The following is a 13,469-nucleotide window of genomic DNA, read 5'->3' on the forward strand; positions in this document are numbered from 1 at the left end:
CGGACGAGGGCCCTGGAGGAACAGCTGGGGGACGGCCGTGGTGCTCAGGTATTGACAGGCCTGCTGTCATTATCAGCTGGACTCCTTCCCCTGCAGGAGAGAGAGAGAGAGAGACAGAGAGAGAGAAGTTGACAAGACCCTGGCCTGTACCGACGTTAACGGATCCTAACGCACCTGGACTGGTTCATTAAGATTGTGCTCAAGAGTCTGGAGGGGGTCAGGTTTATGTGACTGTGAGGACCAACCGTTTCTCTCTGTCTTACCAGCTGTAGAACGAGGTGGAGGAATGGCTCAACATGTGTGTGTTATGGGGTACTACCCGGGGGGACCAAAGAGGCGGCACAGAGCGAGAATCCGTTAGCCCGTGGGCGTGTTTATTCACAGGATTTATGGAGGGTGTGTGCGGGAGAATGTGTGGTGTGCTGATAGTCTTGGAGTATGGGATATGTGGATACCTATGTGTAATGCGTAGTCAAGACTATGTGTGTGGTCTACCGTGGGTGCGGGGTGACGTAGGCGGGCAGGGTGTTGTCAGTATGTGCGTGCGCCTGGCAACAGTACAGTCCGAGAGTCCAAAAGGGGATGTCCAAGGGAGGAGGCGAGGGTGGTACCGGGAGATCCGTCCAAGGGTGTCCAGGGGTTCGGGGGTGGCTCGAGGGGTTCTGAGGGTCCGTGGAGACGGGGCAGGGATCCGCGGGAATGCGAGAGCCGGGGCCGGGGAGACGCGAGGGAGGGTCCGTGGGAATCTTGGGAGAGAACACAAACGGGGTAAGGCAGGGTTTGGAAAGAAGGCAGGTTACTAGAAAAACACAAGGAGCAAGATAGTACCGTGAACATAAGGCTACGATCTGGCGATGAACTGCAGGTCTGGCAGGACCTCACTCTTTTCAGATTTCTCCTTGACCCACGCACCCGCTACCATTTTTACCACAGCAAAGCCGGCACCAAAAACCAACCCAAAAAATACCTTTCAATATCTTCCCTTTTGCTTCATTTCTTTGGCAATCTTCCGGTCAAATTCCTCCCTTTCACTGAAATAGTAGACATAAAAATCACAACTTTGTTGACAGAAACGTTGTCAACAGTAAAAAATAAAAAATAAAGAGTACATCAATAACAATAATCATACATAATTCTTAAGGTATTATGTAACAGTAAATAGGGCGATAAGAGTTCAGGGCATTCTGTAAAAAAAAAAAAAAGTACTCTCACCTCTGATGTAAACATGGACCATCAAGGAAGAGCTGTTCAGCCTGCCGCAATGTCACATTTTTGAGGAGGGCAAGGCCATGAATGATAGCCTACCAAAAAAAAGTAAGTAATTTAATTTTTACGATTTTTTATATCTGATCCAGTCTACCAATACAAAACACAAAGCCATTATATGGGTCCATACACAATGGCACTATTGCAGGCAACCTCTTTATATGTTTTGAAAGTGCAGGACCAGCAATGATTATCCCTACCTCCGGAAACAGAACATCCAGGATGAACTTCACTTCATCCGTGAATTGCACCAGACATGGTGTTCTGTGTAATATTTCTCCAAGATGGCCGAAGAGGGTTTCCTGGTGTTCCTCGGTGCAGAGGTAGACAGGCACCTTAGGGGACTTCTTTAGAAAGTACTTCGCCTTCCCATTGAGTACATCCTGACAACAATTTTGTGGAAATTGGATCAGTGCATTGTGTGGTGGTTATGTGAATCAAAACAGGCATGAAATGTCACTTACATTCATACATTCATTCAAAAGATACAGTACAAGAAATGAGTCATAGTTAAATGATGTAAGTTGATCCTATTCCTAAAGACCCTAGGTGAAGCTTTACTTTGAGATCAAATATGCAGGGGTGCACATAACTTTTTGGGGCCAGTGCTCAGAGGAGCACCTAGGGATGCTGCTTGGTGCTCCCCGAGCTCGCGAGTCACGACCCGTCCCACAGGATGGATAAAAAAGGGATACATGGATAACTTATATTAGCAAAACGACATTTATTCCTAAATAAAGATGAACGAACAAATGATTGTGTGCAAAACAAAAGAAACAAATGCAAAATCAAATGACTGCTCTTTAAGCATGAAAGTCTGTCAGACTCCTTTAAACACAATGAAATCAACTGACATCTCTTTAAGCACTGCTCTGTTCTGTAAACACTGTGTTAATAACACTTTTCAACTAAAAGTTACAGCCTAAGCATTTATTTATGCTACAAGCTTAATCATCATCATCACTGCTCTCTTGACTGCTGTAAGTTATCACTGTCCTCAATTTCAACCATGGTAGAGGATGTTGTAGGCTATCACTTTAAATAGCTCATTATTTTGATTGTGCAACAAAGTCTTTTTTTTTCCTAATAGAATTCCCAACCATATTCCCTGGGTCAGGGGTCTAGGTGCGATAATTAAGCTGTAAAACAAACGTCTGAACGTTTGAAAGCTTCAGAGAAAAGAAACGTGAAGTTCCTTGGTGTTGTTTTTCCTTTTAGCGACGAGTCGTTCGGGACTGAATTGTCACGTGTCGGCGTGATAACCGTGCGAAACGCGATACGCGGAATGAAAGTACAAGTTACGATACTTTCCGAATGTTTTCGTGAGGGGAGTCGCCGTGGTCGTTGTGATGGCGTTACGGCGCTTGCAGTGATGCAGCAGTCAGCAGTCAGCAGGTGGATTTTGAGGAAGTAAATTCCTCTCCCAGCGCTCCCAGCTGTTGGTGCGCAAGAGCGCGTTCATGCCGCTGATCTTCCGCGCAGCATGCATTTTGGCGACGCATGCGCACTGGCGCACCAGTTATGTGCACCCCTGTAAATATGAACATTTTGCAAAATACCAACAAATGCTGTTCAGCCGCCTGTGATTGGACAATGAGGTCCACCAGTCTCTTCTCCTCTGCAGAGTGGTCAATGGCTGCCTGGACATGGGCTGGAAGTTTTGTCGTGCTGGCCCTCCCGCTTGGGACTCTGTAGACCGGGTTATGGTTATCCTTAAGCAACCCTCTGGCCTCATTGGTCCAAAAGGCAAACATCTGGCCATACCTTTCAAACAACAAAATTAATTTTAAGTATTGGATAGCAAAAGGCTATGGCCTTGATGCCTGGGTGGACGAGGGTCCCTGATTGGACACGCCTAGAGGGTCGTGGCTTACCTGCACTCCTGTGAAGTTCAACATGGACTCCATGTTCTTCCCGTTGAAAATGTTCACCTGTCAAAGACAAAATATCCCACTCAGTTCCCTTACGCCCAAGCTTACACAAATACTTTGAAAGCGATGCTTTGTTTGAGCATTGGCTTGGCCAGGTGGGCGGGGGGGTTTGGACTTTTGGGATTATTCCATTGGATGCCTTGTTTCAGGCAACACTGAATCAAGCACAAGTATTTTTCAATGAATCAAATACTATACGAACACAGGTCTGAGTATCTGTGTGTGTGTGTGTGTGTGTGTGTGTGTGTGTGAGTGAGTGAGTACTGGATACACAACACTTACATAGCCAAGGGCCTTATCTCCTCTGGGAACTCCAGTAATGTAATCTGTAAAAAAGAAGAATGCAAATAACAGAAATCAAAAGGAGGTGAAAGGGTTCATATGAAATGCCATACCGGACTGTGCAAACATCATCTCCACGAGCAACATCAATAGACTAGTCTTACCCTCCAGCACATTAGGTATGTCTAATGATACAGTAGCAGAGTTAGGTCTGTCTAATGATACAGTAGTAGAGTTAGGTCTGTCTAATGATACAGTAGCAGAGTTAGGTCTGTCTAATGATACAGTAGTAGAGTTAGGTCTGTCTAATGATACAGTAGTAGAGTTAGGTCTGTCTAATGATACAGTAGCAGAGTTAGGTCTGTCTAATGATACAGTAGTAGAGTTAGGTCTGTCTAATGATACAGTAGTAGAGTTAGGTCTGTCTAATGATACAGTAGCAGAGTTAGGTCTGTCTAATGATACAGTAGTAGAGTTAGGTCTGTCTAATGATACAGTAGCAGAGTTAGGTCTGTATAATGATACAGTAGTAGAGTTAGGTCTGTCTAATGATACAGTAGCAGAGTTAGGTCTGTCTAATGATACAGTAGCAGAGTTAGGTCTGTCTAATGATACAGTAGTAGAGTTAGGTCTGTCTAATGATACAGTAGCAGAGTTAGGTCTGTTTAATGATACAGTAGCAGAGTTAGGTCTGTCTAATGATACAGTAGCAGAGTTAGGTCTGTCTAATGATACAGTAGCAGAGTTAGGTCTGTCTAATGATACAGTAGCAGAGTTAGGTCTGTCTAATGATACAGTAGTAGAGTTAGGTCTGTCTAATGATACAGTAGTAGAGTTATGTCTGTCTAATGATACAGTAGTAGAGTTAGGTCTGTCTAATGATACAGTAGTAGAGTTAGGTCTGTCTAATGATACAGTAGCAGAGTTAGGTCTGTCTAATGATACAGTAGTAGAGTTAGGTCTGTCTAATGATACAGTAGCAGAGTTAGGTCTGTCTAATGATACAGTAGTAGAGTTAGGTCTGTCTAATGATACAGTAGCAGAGTTAGGTCTGTCTAATGATACAGTAGCAGAGTTAGGTCTGTCTAATGATACAGTAGTAGAGTTAGGTCTATCTAATGATACAGTAGCAGAGTTAGGTCTGTCTAATGATACAGTAGTAGAGTTAGGTCTGTCTAATGATACAGTAGCAGAGTTAGGTCTGTCTAATGATACAGTAGTAGAGTTAGGTCTGTCTAATGATACAGTAGCAGAGTTAGGTCTGTCTAATGATACAGTAGCAGAGTTAGGTCTGTCTAATGATACAGTAGCAGAGTTAGGTCTGTCTAATGATACAGTAGTAGAGTTAGGTCTGTCTAATGATACAGTAGTAGAGTTAGGTCTGTCTAATGATACAGTAGCAGAGTTAGGTCTGTCTAATGATACAGTAGTAGAGTTAGGTCTGTCTAATGATACAGTAGCAGGTCTGTCTGACGCCATCTTGCTACCTCCGTTAGCACCGTGCTAGCTCAGTCATGGCCTTGTACACGATAGAATAGCCATTACACTCGACAATGTGGACATTAAACATGATATTATGCACCTTATACATGATATTATGAACATTATAAACGATATTAAAGTCATTTATACCTTTCAGAGGCTGTTCTATCTTTCTTTGTTTGCACCCGCGACGCCATCTTGCTACCTCCGTTAGCACCGCGCATGCGCAGATAGCAATCAACACACAGGCACATTCCATTCGGCCCCACATTCCTTTCGGCCCCACATTCCTTTCGGCCCCTGGCTGCAAGCCTGCAGCTGGACCCTTCTCCCCTGGCTGCAAGCTTGCAGCTGGACCCTTCTCCATTGGGACTGACTATAGCGTCATATACCATCAACTGGGGGAGATGCGACATGAAATATGTGAAAATGCAGCACTGTCATGCACAGATCAGCCTTATAACATGTCTTATACAGTGTATATATATATATAACGTTATATATAACGTTAGACAGGGAGCGCAGTTCCGAAATGAACGAAAAAATGGATGGAGGGAGGGAAACACACATAGAGAGAAATGTGGTTTTGTGGTCAGAGCGCAAAATGGATGGAGGGACGGATTACCACAACAAGTGCAGTTATCAGGCGAGGAATCAAGGACTGGAAAGTCCCCTGGCGAAAAACACACACACACTCACACACACAGAGAGAACTGTGGTTCTGTGGTCAGAGCGCCCTCTACAGGTGGAAGGTTGTATTATACATCATTGGCGCTTTTTAAAAGAACGTTGTACGTCAGTGTCCCTGTAGGATACTCTTTGAAGTCGTAAGACCTATAATAGATAACTCCATATAATAGAGACTCATGCTCGACACGGGTGGTAAATGGAAACTCGCCTCTGAGGGAAATATTGAGGTGGCTCTTAAAAGAGCCTTTGGGGATCTACTGTTGGATCAGGGTGGTCATCTTAGGCGCGCTCTCCACGAATGCGACGGGCCAGCTGGATGTCCTTGGGCATGATGGTCACCCTCTTGGCGTGGATGGCGCACAGGTTGGTGTCCTCGAACAGACCGACCAGGTAAGCCTCGCTAGCCTCCTGCAGGGCCATCACAGCAGAGATCTGGAAGCGCAGGTCGGTCTTGAAATCCTGGGCGATTTCTCTCACCAGGCGCTGGAAGGGAAGTTTGCGGATGAGCAGCTCGGTGGACTTCTGGTAACGACGGATCTCCCTCAGAGCCACGGTGCCAGGCCTGTAACGGTGAGGCTTCTTCACGCCGCCGGTGGCCGGGGCGCTTTTACGGGCAGCCTTGGTGGCGAGCTGCTTCCTGGGGGCTTTGCCACCGGTGGATTTACGAGCGGTTTGCTTGGTTCTGGCCATGGCGACAAGTTCCTACGTTCAGTTGGAGTGTAGCCAGTCTACAAAGAAAGTGTTACATTTATAAACCCCAGTCGTGCCCCGATTGGGTGGCGACTATAGACGAGCTCATTGGCTCGTTGTCACCTCCTTCTCCGGCTGCCATTGGACACGAGCCTCGTCCACGTCATTGCCGCCATAAATTCAAAGATTTGAATCCTGCCGCTTCCTATGTTGTTGTTGTTCCTATGTTCGGCCCTTCCCCCAAACAGGCTTCAGAGATGTTTCCTTTATCCTGATTTATATCATTGATCTACAGCTGCTTCATTAGTTCTGCTTATACATAAACTGGAGAATCAAGACTGGTTAGATGAACTAAAAAGCACACAGGTTGAGGAGGCATGGCTAGGTTTCAAAACCAAATTCTTAAATATTATTGACAGTATAGCCCCCATGAGAACCACCAGGGTTAAAGCCCGATCGGAACCATGGATGAATTCGGACATTCTAAATGCTATGAAAGTCAGAGACCTAAAATGCTCTGAAGTTCAAAAATGCAAATCAAAATTAGTGAAACACTTAAACGAAGATCTCAAAACCCACTTTGAGAAAATTAAAAAACAATGCAACAAACTATGCAATCAGGTAATTACCATGACAAAATCTGCTAAGAAAAAATACCTCGATAACAAAATCGAAGAAAACTTAAACAAACCACGTGACCTTTGGAAGCTACTTAATAGCCAACTAGGTTGCAGTCAAAAACTCAAAACCAGGTCTACAAACATCAGCATAAAATCTGGAGATTCTCTCTTTACAGACAAGCTGGATGTGGCTAAGTGCTTAAACACTTTCTTTACAACCATAGCCACTAAATTAGTTAACAATCTACCACCCCACTCAGGGCGTTATGGTGTAGAGCACATCCGTGCGTTCTACAATAAACTGGGTGTACGCAAAGATGATTTTAAACTCTCCATGGTGTCAAACGATGAGGTGTTTAAAAAACTGGGCGCTCTACACTCAGAAAAGGCCACGGGCCATGACAATATTCCAGCCAGATTTCTAAAAGACTCAGCTGCCTCCATTACCCCAATCATCACCCACATAATAAACCTCTCCATCAAACAGGACACGTCCCCCTTGACTTTAAAATAGCAAGGGTAACCCCACTGTATAAAAAAGGAAGCAAATTAGACCCAGGCAACTACCGACCTGTTTCTATTCTTAATTCCATCTCGAAACTTATGGAAAAAATAGTTTATGAACAGGTTGATAGGTACCTTACCGAAAAAAATCTGATGTATGAATTTCAATCAGGATTCAGAACATCCCATTCCACTGACACATGCCTTCTCTATTTGAACGACCACATCAACCATGAGGTGGACTCGGGCAAGTACTGCGGCATGGTCATGCTGGACCTCCAGAAGGCCTTCGACACAGTAGATCACCACATATTGTTAGATAAACTGAAAGCAATTGGGTTCGATAGAACATCGGTGAGCTGGATGCAATCCTACTTAGAGGGGAGGGAACAGGTGGTTAGTGTGAACGGAACACTGTCCCCCCTCCTCCCAGTGACCTGCGGCGTTCCACAAGGAAGCATATTGGGACCTTTACTGTTCCTAATATATGTGAATGACATGTCATCAGCATGTGATTGCAATTTGTTCCTGTTCGCGGATGACTCGGCTCTGCTGGTCTCTGACAGGGACATATTGCAGGTGGAAAAAGCGCTAAGCACTGAACTGAGTAGAATCTGCATCTGGCTAGCTGACAATAAACTATCAATACACCTAGGTAAAACTGAAACCATCCTATACGGATCCCCATCTAAACTCAGAAAGGCTGTACATTTCAAAATAAAAGTGGGTAACATTAATATCACAAGAAAAGAGGATATTACATACCTGGGCTCCATCTTAGAGGCAAATCTTTCCGGAGATAAAATGGCAGCAAAAGTAATCAAAAAAGTGAACCATAGAACTAGATTCTTGTACAGGATATCCTCACTTGTCAGTAAAAACACACTGAGGACCCTATCAGGAGCTCTCATTCAATGTCACTTCGACTATGCCGTAACATCATGGTACTATAGAACCACAAAGGCCCAAAAAACAAGACTCCAGACAGCCCAAAATAAACTGGTTAGGCTTCTGCTAGGCCTCAACCCTAGGACACATCTAACCGCTGCTCATTTTTTGAGCCTTGATTGGCTACGAGTAGTTGACAGAGTGCAGCAGCTTGCACTGGGCCTGGTCTTCAAGATACGCTACACCACAAAGACACCCAAGTACCTGTCAACATACTTCCAAAAAGTGAACAACGTCCACACATACAATACCAGAGGAAGCTCCACGAACCACGTTCAACCGCGTTGCACCACAAACAAGGGGTTAAACTCGTTTGCAAACTATGCAGTAAAAATGTGGAACGCCCTTCCTATAATCTTAAAGGAGTGCAAAACACTGCCCACCTTCAAAACCACTCTCAAAAAACATTTACAGGAGGCTGCAATCCGTAACTGGACCCTCTAAATCAAAAATCAGATTAAAAGACCCGAACTACCCACTGTACATACTTTGTGTTTTGTCCCCCGCCCCCACCTGTGGTGTATGTCCCCACCTGTCCTACCCGCTGTACATACCTAATGTTTTGTTGTATTGTTCTTCCCATGATGGATGTATGTTTATCTTGTAGATAGTACTAGTTATTTGTCTGTATTATCTTGTAGATAGTACTAGTTTTTTTTTGTCTGTCTTACATGTAACGATGAATTGAGAATCAAGGACCCCAATTGAAATAAGCCAGTGGCTTTCTTGGGTTTTTATCCTGTTAGTTGACCTTGTATGTAATATGTACTTTCATGTACCTACTTCTGCAAATCTTCTAATAAAGTTTTCAATCAATCAATCAACCAAACAACAACACGGTTCACTACAGTATTATAACTGTTCACTACAGTATTATACGTCCCACGCACTACTGGATTACTTGTATACCATTGGAGTAAATTAATACCGTATTATATTATATTATATTATATTGCATTTCATATCATCTACTTTGCACTATTGAAACCACTGTACTTTATTACTTTAGCAATGTATGATTGACTTACTTTACTTGCTTACATTACTTATTATTATCGTGTTTTGTGTCTGGCTCATGCCTACTTGTAGTACAATAATATGTAATAAAAGCGATTCTGATTTTAAAACCCTCATGAAGGAGAAAACATTCTGAAAGTGACATAACGAGGAATGTTTCTGTAGCCGTGTGTATTATGGTGCGTGTCCTCTGCCTCATCTACGCGCACATGACAGAATGAGGACATTTCACAACATGAGACTCACAGCGCAGACAAACAGAGGATGGAGTGATGCATTGCTCTTTTGGAGAGAGGAGTGGTTGGCTCTTAAAAGAGCCTTTGGGGTTGAGGAGGTGAAGTTGTTTACTTTTTGGCGGCCTTCTCGGTCTTCTTGGGGAGCAGCACTGCCTGGATGTTGGGCAGCACACCACCCTGAGCGATGGTCACACCGCCGAGCAGTTTGTTCAGCTCCTCGTCGTTACGGACAGCCAACTGCAGATGACGGGGGATGATACGAGTCTTCTTGTTGTCGCGGGCGGCGTTGCCGGCCAACTCCAGGATCTCAGCCGTCAGGTACTCGAGCACGGCGGCCAGGTAGACCGGTGCGCCAGCGCCCACACGCTGGGCATAGTTGCCTTTGCGTAGGAGCCTGTGGACACGACCCACAGGGAACTGAAGCCCAGCGCGAGAAGAGCGGGTCTTTGCCTTGGCTCTGGCCTTGCCTCCGGTTTTGCCTCTTCCTGACATGGTGACGGTTCAGCGGGATCTCAAAGAAGCTGAAGAAAATAATTTCAGATAACGGTTCTGGAGCGTTGTTCTTATAGCTCGCCTTGACGGCGTTCATTGGCCACTGGGTCGACGTCACCTCATCCAATCAAGAGACAGAGATTGTGGATACATTGTGAATATTGAAGATTGTCTTTGTGAGTTTCCCTCGCGCGCCATAAATCGAAGTTAAAATCAAACTCGTCCCACGTGACATAATCAATATACTAAAAGTAGTATATGTCATAAAATAATAATAATAATATATAATTGATACGTATATAATTTATACATTGTGAAGTTCATTCCCAGCTCTCTGTAGTACGTTACTCCTGACTGAGCGAAAAGTGTTATCGCCCGCCTGTCTGTCCAAATATAACGTAATGGTGTAACGGAAAGAGTATCTCATAACTATCTGTATATGTTGATATTATATGCAACTTTATGGACACTGTCATACCCCCACCATCCTCTCCCGCACACAGATCTACCGAGTGACACTTATAGCGTCAAAGTGTAAACTAGACCTAGATGTCAAATCTCTCATTACTGCTCATTATTTACTCATTAAGTAAAAACATGATTGTCGTGTTTGTAAGTCCGTGCTTGACACTGACACTGGGGGCGGCTGTGGCGGAGGTAGAGCCGCTGTCTAATGATCACAAGGTTGGCAGATCGGCGGTTCGAGCCCCAGCTGGCCACATGTTGAAGTGTCCTTGGGCAAGATACTGAACCCCAAATTGCTCCAAGTGAGCCGGCCGGCGCCTTGCATGGTAGCTTGCCGCCATTGGTGTGTGAATGAGAGGCCGTTGTAAAGCGCTTTGGATAAAGGCGCTATATAAGTCAGTCCATTTACACTGGTGTAAAATACTTTCTAAAATAAACACTCGATTTTTTTCTGTCGTCATGGATGATAATGCGTTTTTACGAAAATGTGGGTGGCTCTTAAAAGAGCCTTTTTGTGGTACAAATGGTGTCGGAAAGAACACTTTGAATGTTTACTTCTTCTTTGGGGCTGCCTTCTTTGCCTTGGGCTTCACCGTTTTGGGTTTGGCTACCTTGGGCTTGGCTGCCTTCACGGCCTTTTTGGGGCTCTTAGCCGGAGCCTTCTTGACCGGTGTGGCCTTCTTCGCCTTCTTGGGGCTCTTGGTGGCCTTCTTGGTGACTGCCGCGGGCTTCTTTGCCTTCTTGGGAGACTTCTTGGCCGCAGCAGCGGGCTTCTTTGCCTTTTTCGGAGACTTCTTGGCAGCGGCGGGCTTCTTTGCGGCGGCCGCCTTCTTGGGTTTCGGGGCGGCGGATTTCTTCGCCGGCTTCTTGACCGCCTCGGTGGCTTTCTTGTTGAGCTTGAAAGAGCCGGAGGCCCCGGTGCCCTTGAGCTGGAGCAGAGTGCCCTTGGTGACGAGGCTCTTGACGGCGACCTTGACGCGGGAGTTGTTCTTCTCCACGTCGTAACCACCGGCCGAAAGCGCCTTCTTGAGCGCGGACAGGGACACGCCGCTCCTCTCCTTGGATGCGGACACGGCCGTCACGATGAGCTCGGCGACGCTGGGGCCAGCTTTCTTGGGCCTGGCTGCTGCCTTCTTCTTGGGGCTCTTGGCCGGCGCGGGGGCTGCTGCTGGTGCGACTTCTGCCATGTCTGTAGAAAGTCTCGTTCTATATCGTGGAGCTCCGCCCCATAGGGGAGCTCTGCTCCTATTGGTTTACCCGCTACCTAAAGTAGCCAATGACTGAATTTTTCAATGCCTGCGCCCGCCTGGGGTGCTATATAAAGGGGCGTACTTCGCTCCATCATTCTCCCAAAAAGTTCAGCACGGGTTTATATCTGAAGACTGAGAAGGACGACTACTAAGACTGGAGAACCCGCCAGACTTTTCCCTTCAAGATATGGATCGTCCGCCGCCTATGGAGAAGTATCTCTGGGACGCCTGCCGCTGCGACTTCCAAGCAGCGGAGGACAAGCACGACTTCTGCCACGTCTGCCTCGGCCCCGAACATGCCGAGGCGGCGTTGGTCGCCTCCCCCAGCTGCCTCCCCTTCCACCTCCTTTCCGTCGCGGAAAGGCGAAAGGGGATGGCCTGGTTCAAGGAGAGCGTTCCCCTGGCGGGCGCTATCTCGGGGATGCTATCCGACTCGAATAGCTCTGCCGATGATGCGTCCGGACAGGCCCCAGAGCGGCGTTCTGGGCAGGCACCTCCCCAAGTAGGGATGGTCCCGCCCGCTCAGCCGGCCCTGACATCACGCCGCCCTCACCCAGCTGAGTGGTCGGTGCCGGTGTCAGAATCAGAAAGCTCTGCAGCGGAGGCGGAGTTTCTGAGCAAGCTCAGTGCCGCGACGATGTACCTGGTCCACCTCTTCTTCTTCCGCCGTGGTGACGACTAGGCCGTCAACGGCTGCGAAACGGAGTTTTCGGCGTGATGCGGCACTGGCTCCACCTCTACCGACGGAGCCATGCCCCACTCGGCATCCCCAGCCCCCGCCGCTGACCACTGCACCGCTACGGCCCCCCACGGCAGCGTGACCCGGTTTCACTGGCGGAGGGGTCGGTAATGACCCCACCACCGGTTTCCTCTTCATGGCTGCTACCTCATAAAGAGGCAAAGGAAGGAAAATCCCCACCTTACTTTTTCAGTAAAGGTGATTTTCCCATGTTATCTACCAGAGCGGAGACCCGCCTGCCTTGTCAGGGCGTGGTCCAATCGCTACCGGTTAGAAACAAAGCGGAGACTAGCCCAGCTTACCAGCGTGTGGCCAGCTCTCTGCCTAGCGGACTAACCCCTATCACGACACAAAGGGGGTTAAACACCCCTGTCTGTAGCCGTATAGAGGGACCGTTATCTACCAGAGCGGAGATCGACCTGCCTTGTCAGAGTGTGGTCGACTCGCTACCGGTTAGAAACAAACCGGAGACTGGCCCAGCTTACCGGCGTGTGGCCAGCTCTCTGCCTAACGGACTTACCCCTATCACGACACGTAGCGGGTTAAACACCCCTGTATGTAGCCGTATAGAGGGACCTTTATTTACATAACCCCTCCATGTCTATCAAGACCTGGCCCAGCTCATGAGCGTGCGGCCGGTTCTTTGATTATCAGGCATAATAAACCTGCGTCAATAAAGAGCATTGTTACACATAACAAACACTCTTTACAGACGCCAGCCCATCCCTTTCGAAATGACCCCGCCTTGGGCTGTACCACCTCCTCGGTGTGCAGCGGCGGCTGGGATCATACAGAAATTCACCTTATTTCTGTCGACTGCACCACAACAGACGGTCCAGCCGCTGTCGTTGCGTTAT

At 46.9% G+C, this 13,469-nt stretch overlaps 3 protein-coding genes across 3 annotated transcripts; all 3 read right to left on the reverse strand.

The window, feature by feature from the left end:
- Positions 1-5,930: 5,930 nt before the first annotated feature.
- Positions 5,931-6,341, reverse strand: LOC308169751 (histone H3.2-like; the record flags this gene model as incomplete). The annotated part of the gene is made up of 1 exon (XM_080544487.1): positions 5,931-6,341. One exon carries the CDS (start codon positions 6,339-6,341, stop codon positions 5,931-5,933), a length of 411 nt encoding a protein of 136 aa, XP_080400613.1.
- Positions 6,342-9,774: 3,433 nt separating this feature from the next.
- Positions 9,775-10,158, reverse strand: LOC308171669 (histone H2A-like; the record flags this gene model as incomplete). The annotated part of the gene is made up of 1 exon (XM_080546541.1): positions 9,775-10,158. One exon carries the CDS (start codon positions 10,156-10,158, stop codon positions 9,775-9,777), a length of 384 nt encoding a protein of 127 aa, XP_080402667.1.
- Positions 10,159-11,174: 1,016 nt separating this feature from the next.
- On the reverse strand, positions 11,175-11,810 carry LOC308175627 (histone H1-like; the record flags this gene model as incomplete). Its single annotated transcript, XM_080550250.1, has 1 exon — positions 11,175-11,810. One exon carries the CDS (start codon positions 11,808-11,810, stop codon positions 11,175-11,177), a length of 636 nt encoding a protein of 211 aa, XP_080406376.1.
- Between the last annotated feature and the right edge of the window lie 1,659 nt (positions 11,811-13,469).

The sequence above is a fragment of the Nansenia antarctica genome, assembly GCF_963989245.1.
Source record: "Nansenia antarctica genome assembly, chromosome: 1".
Taxonomy (NCBI): Eukaryota; Metazoa; Chordata; class Actinopteri; order Argentiniformes; family Microstomatidae; genus Nansenia; species Nansenia antarctica.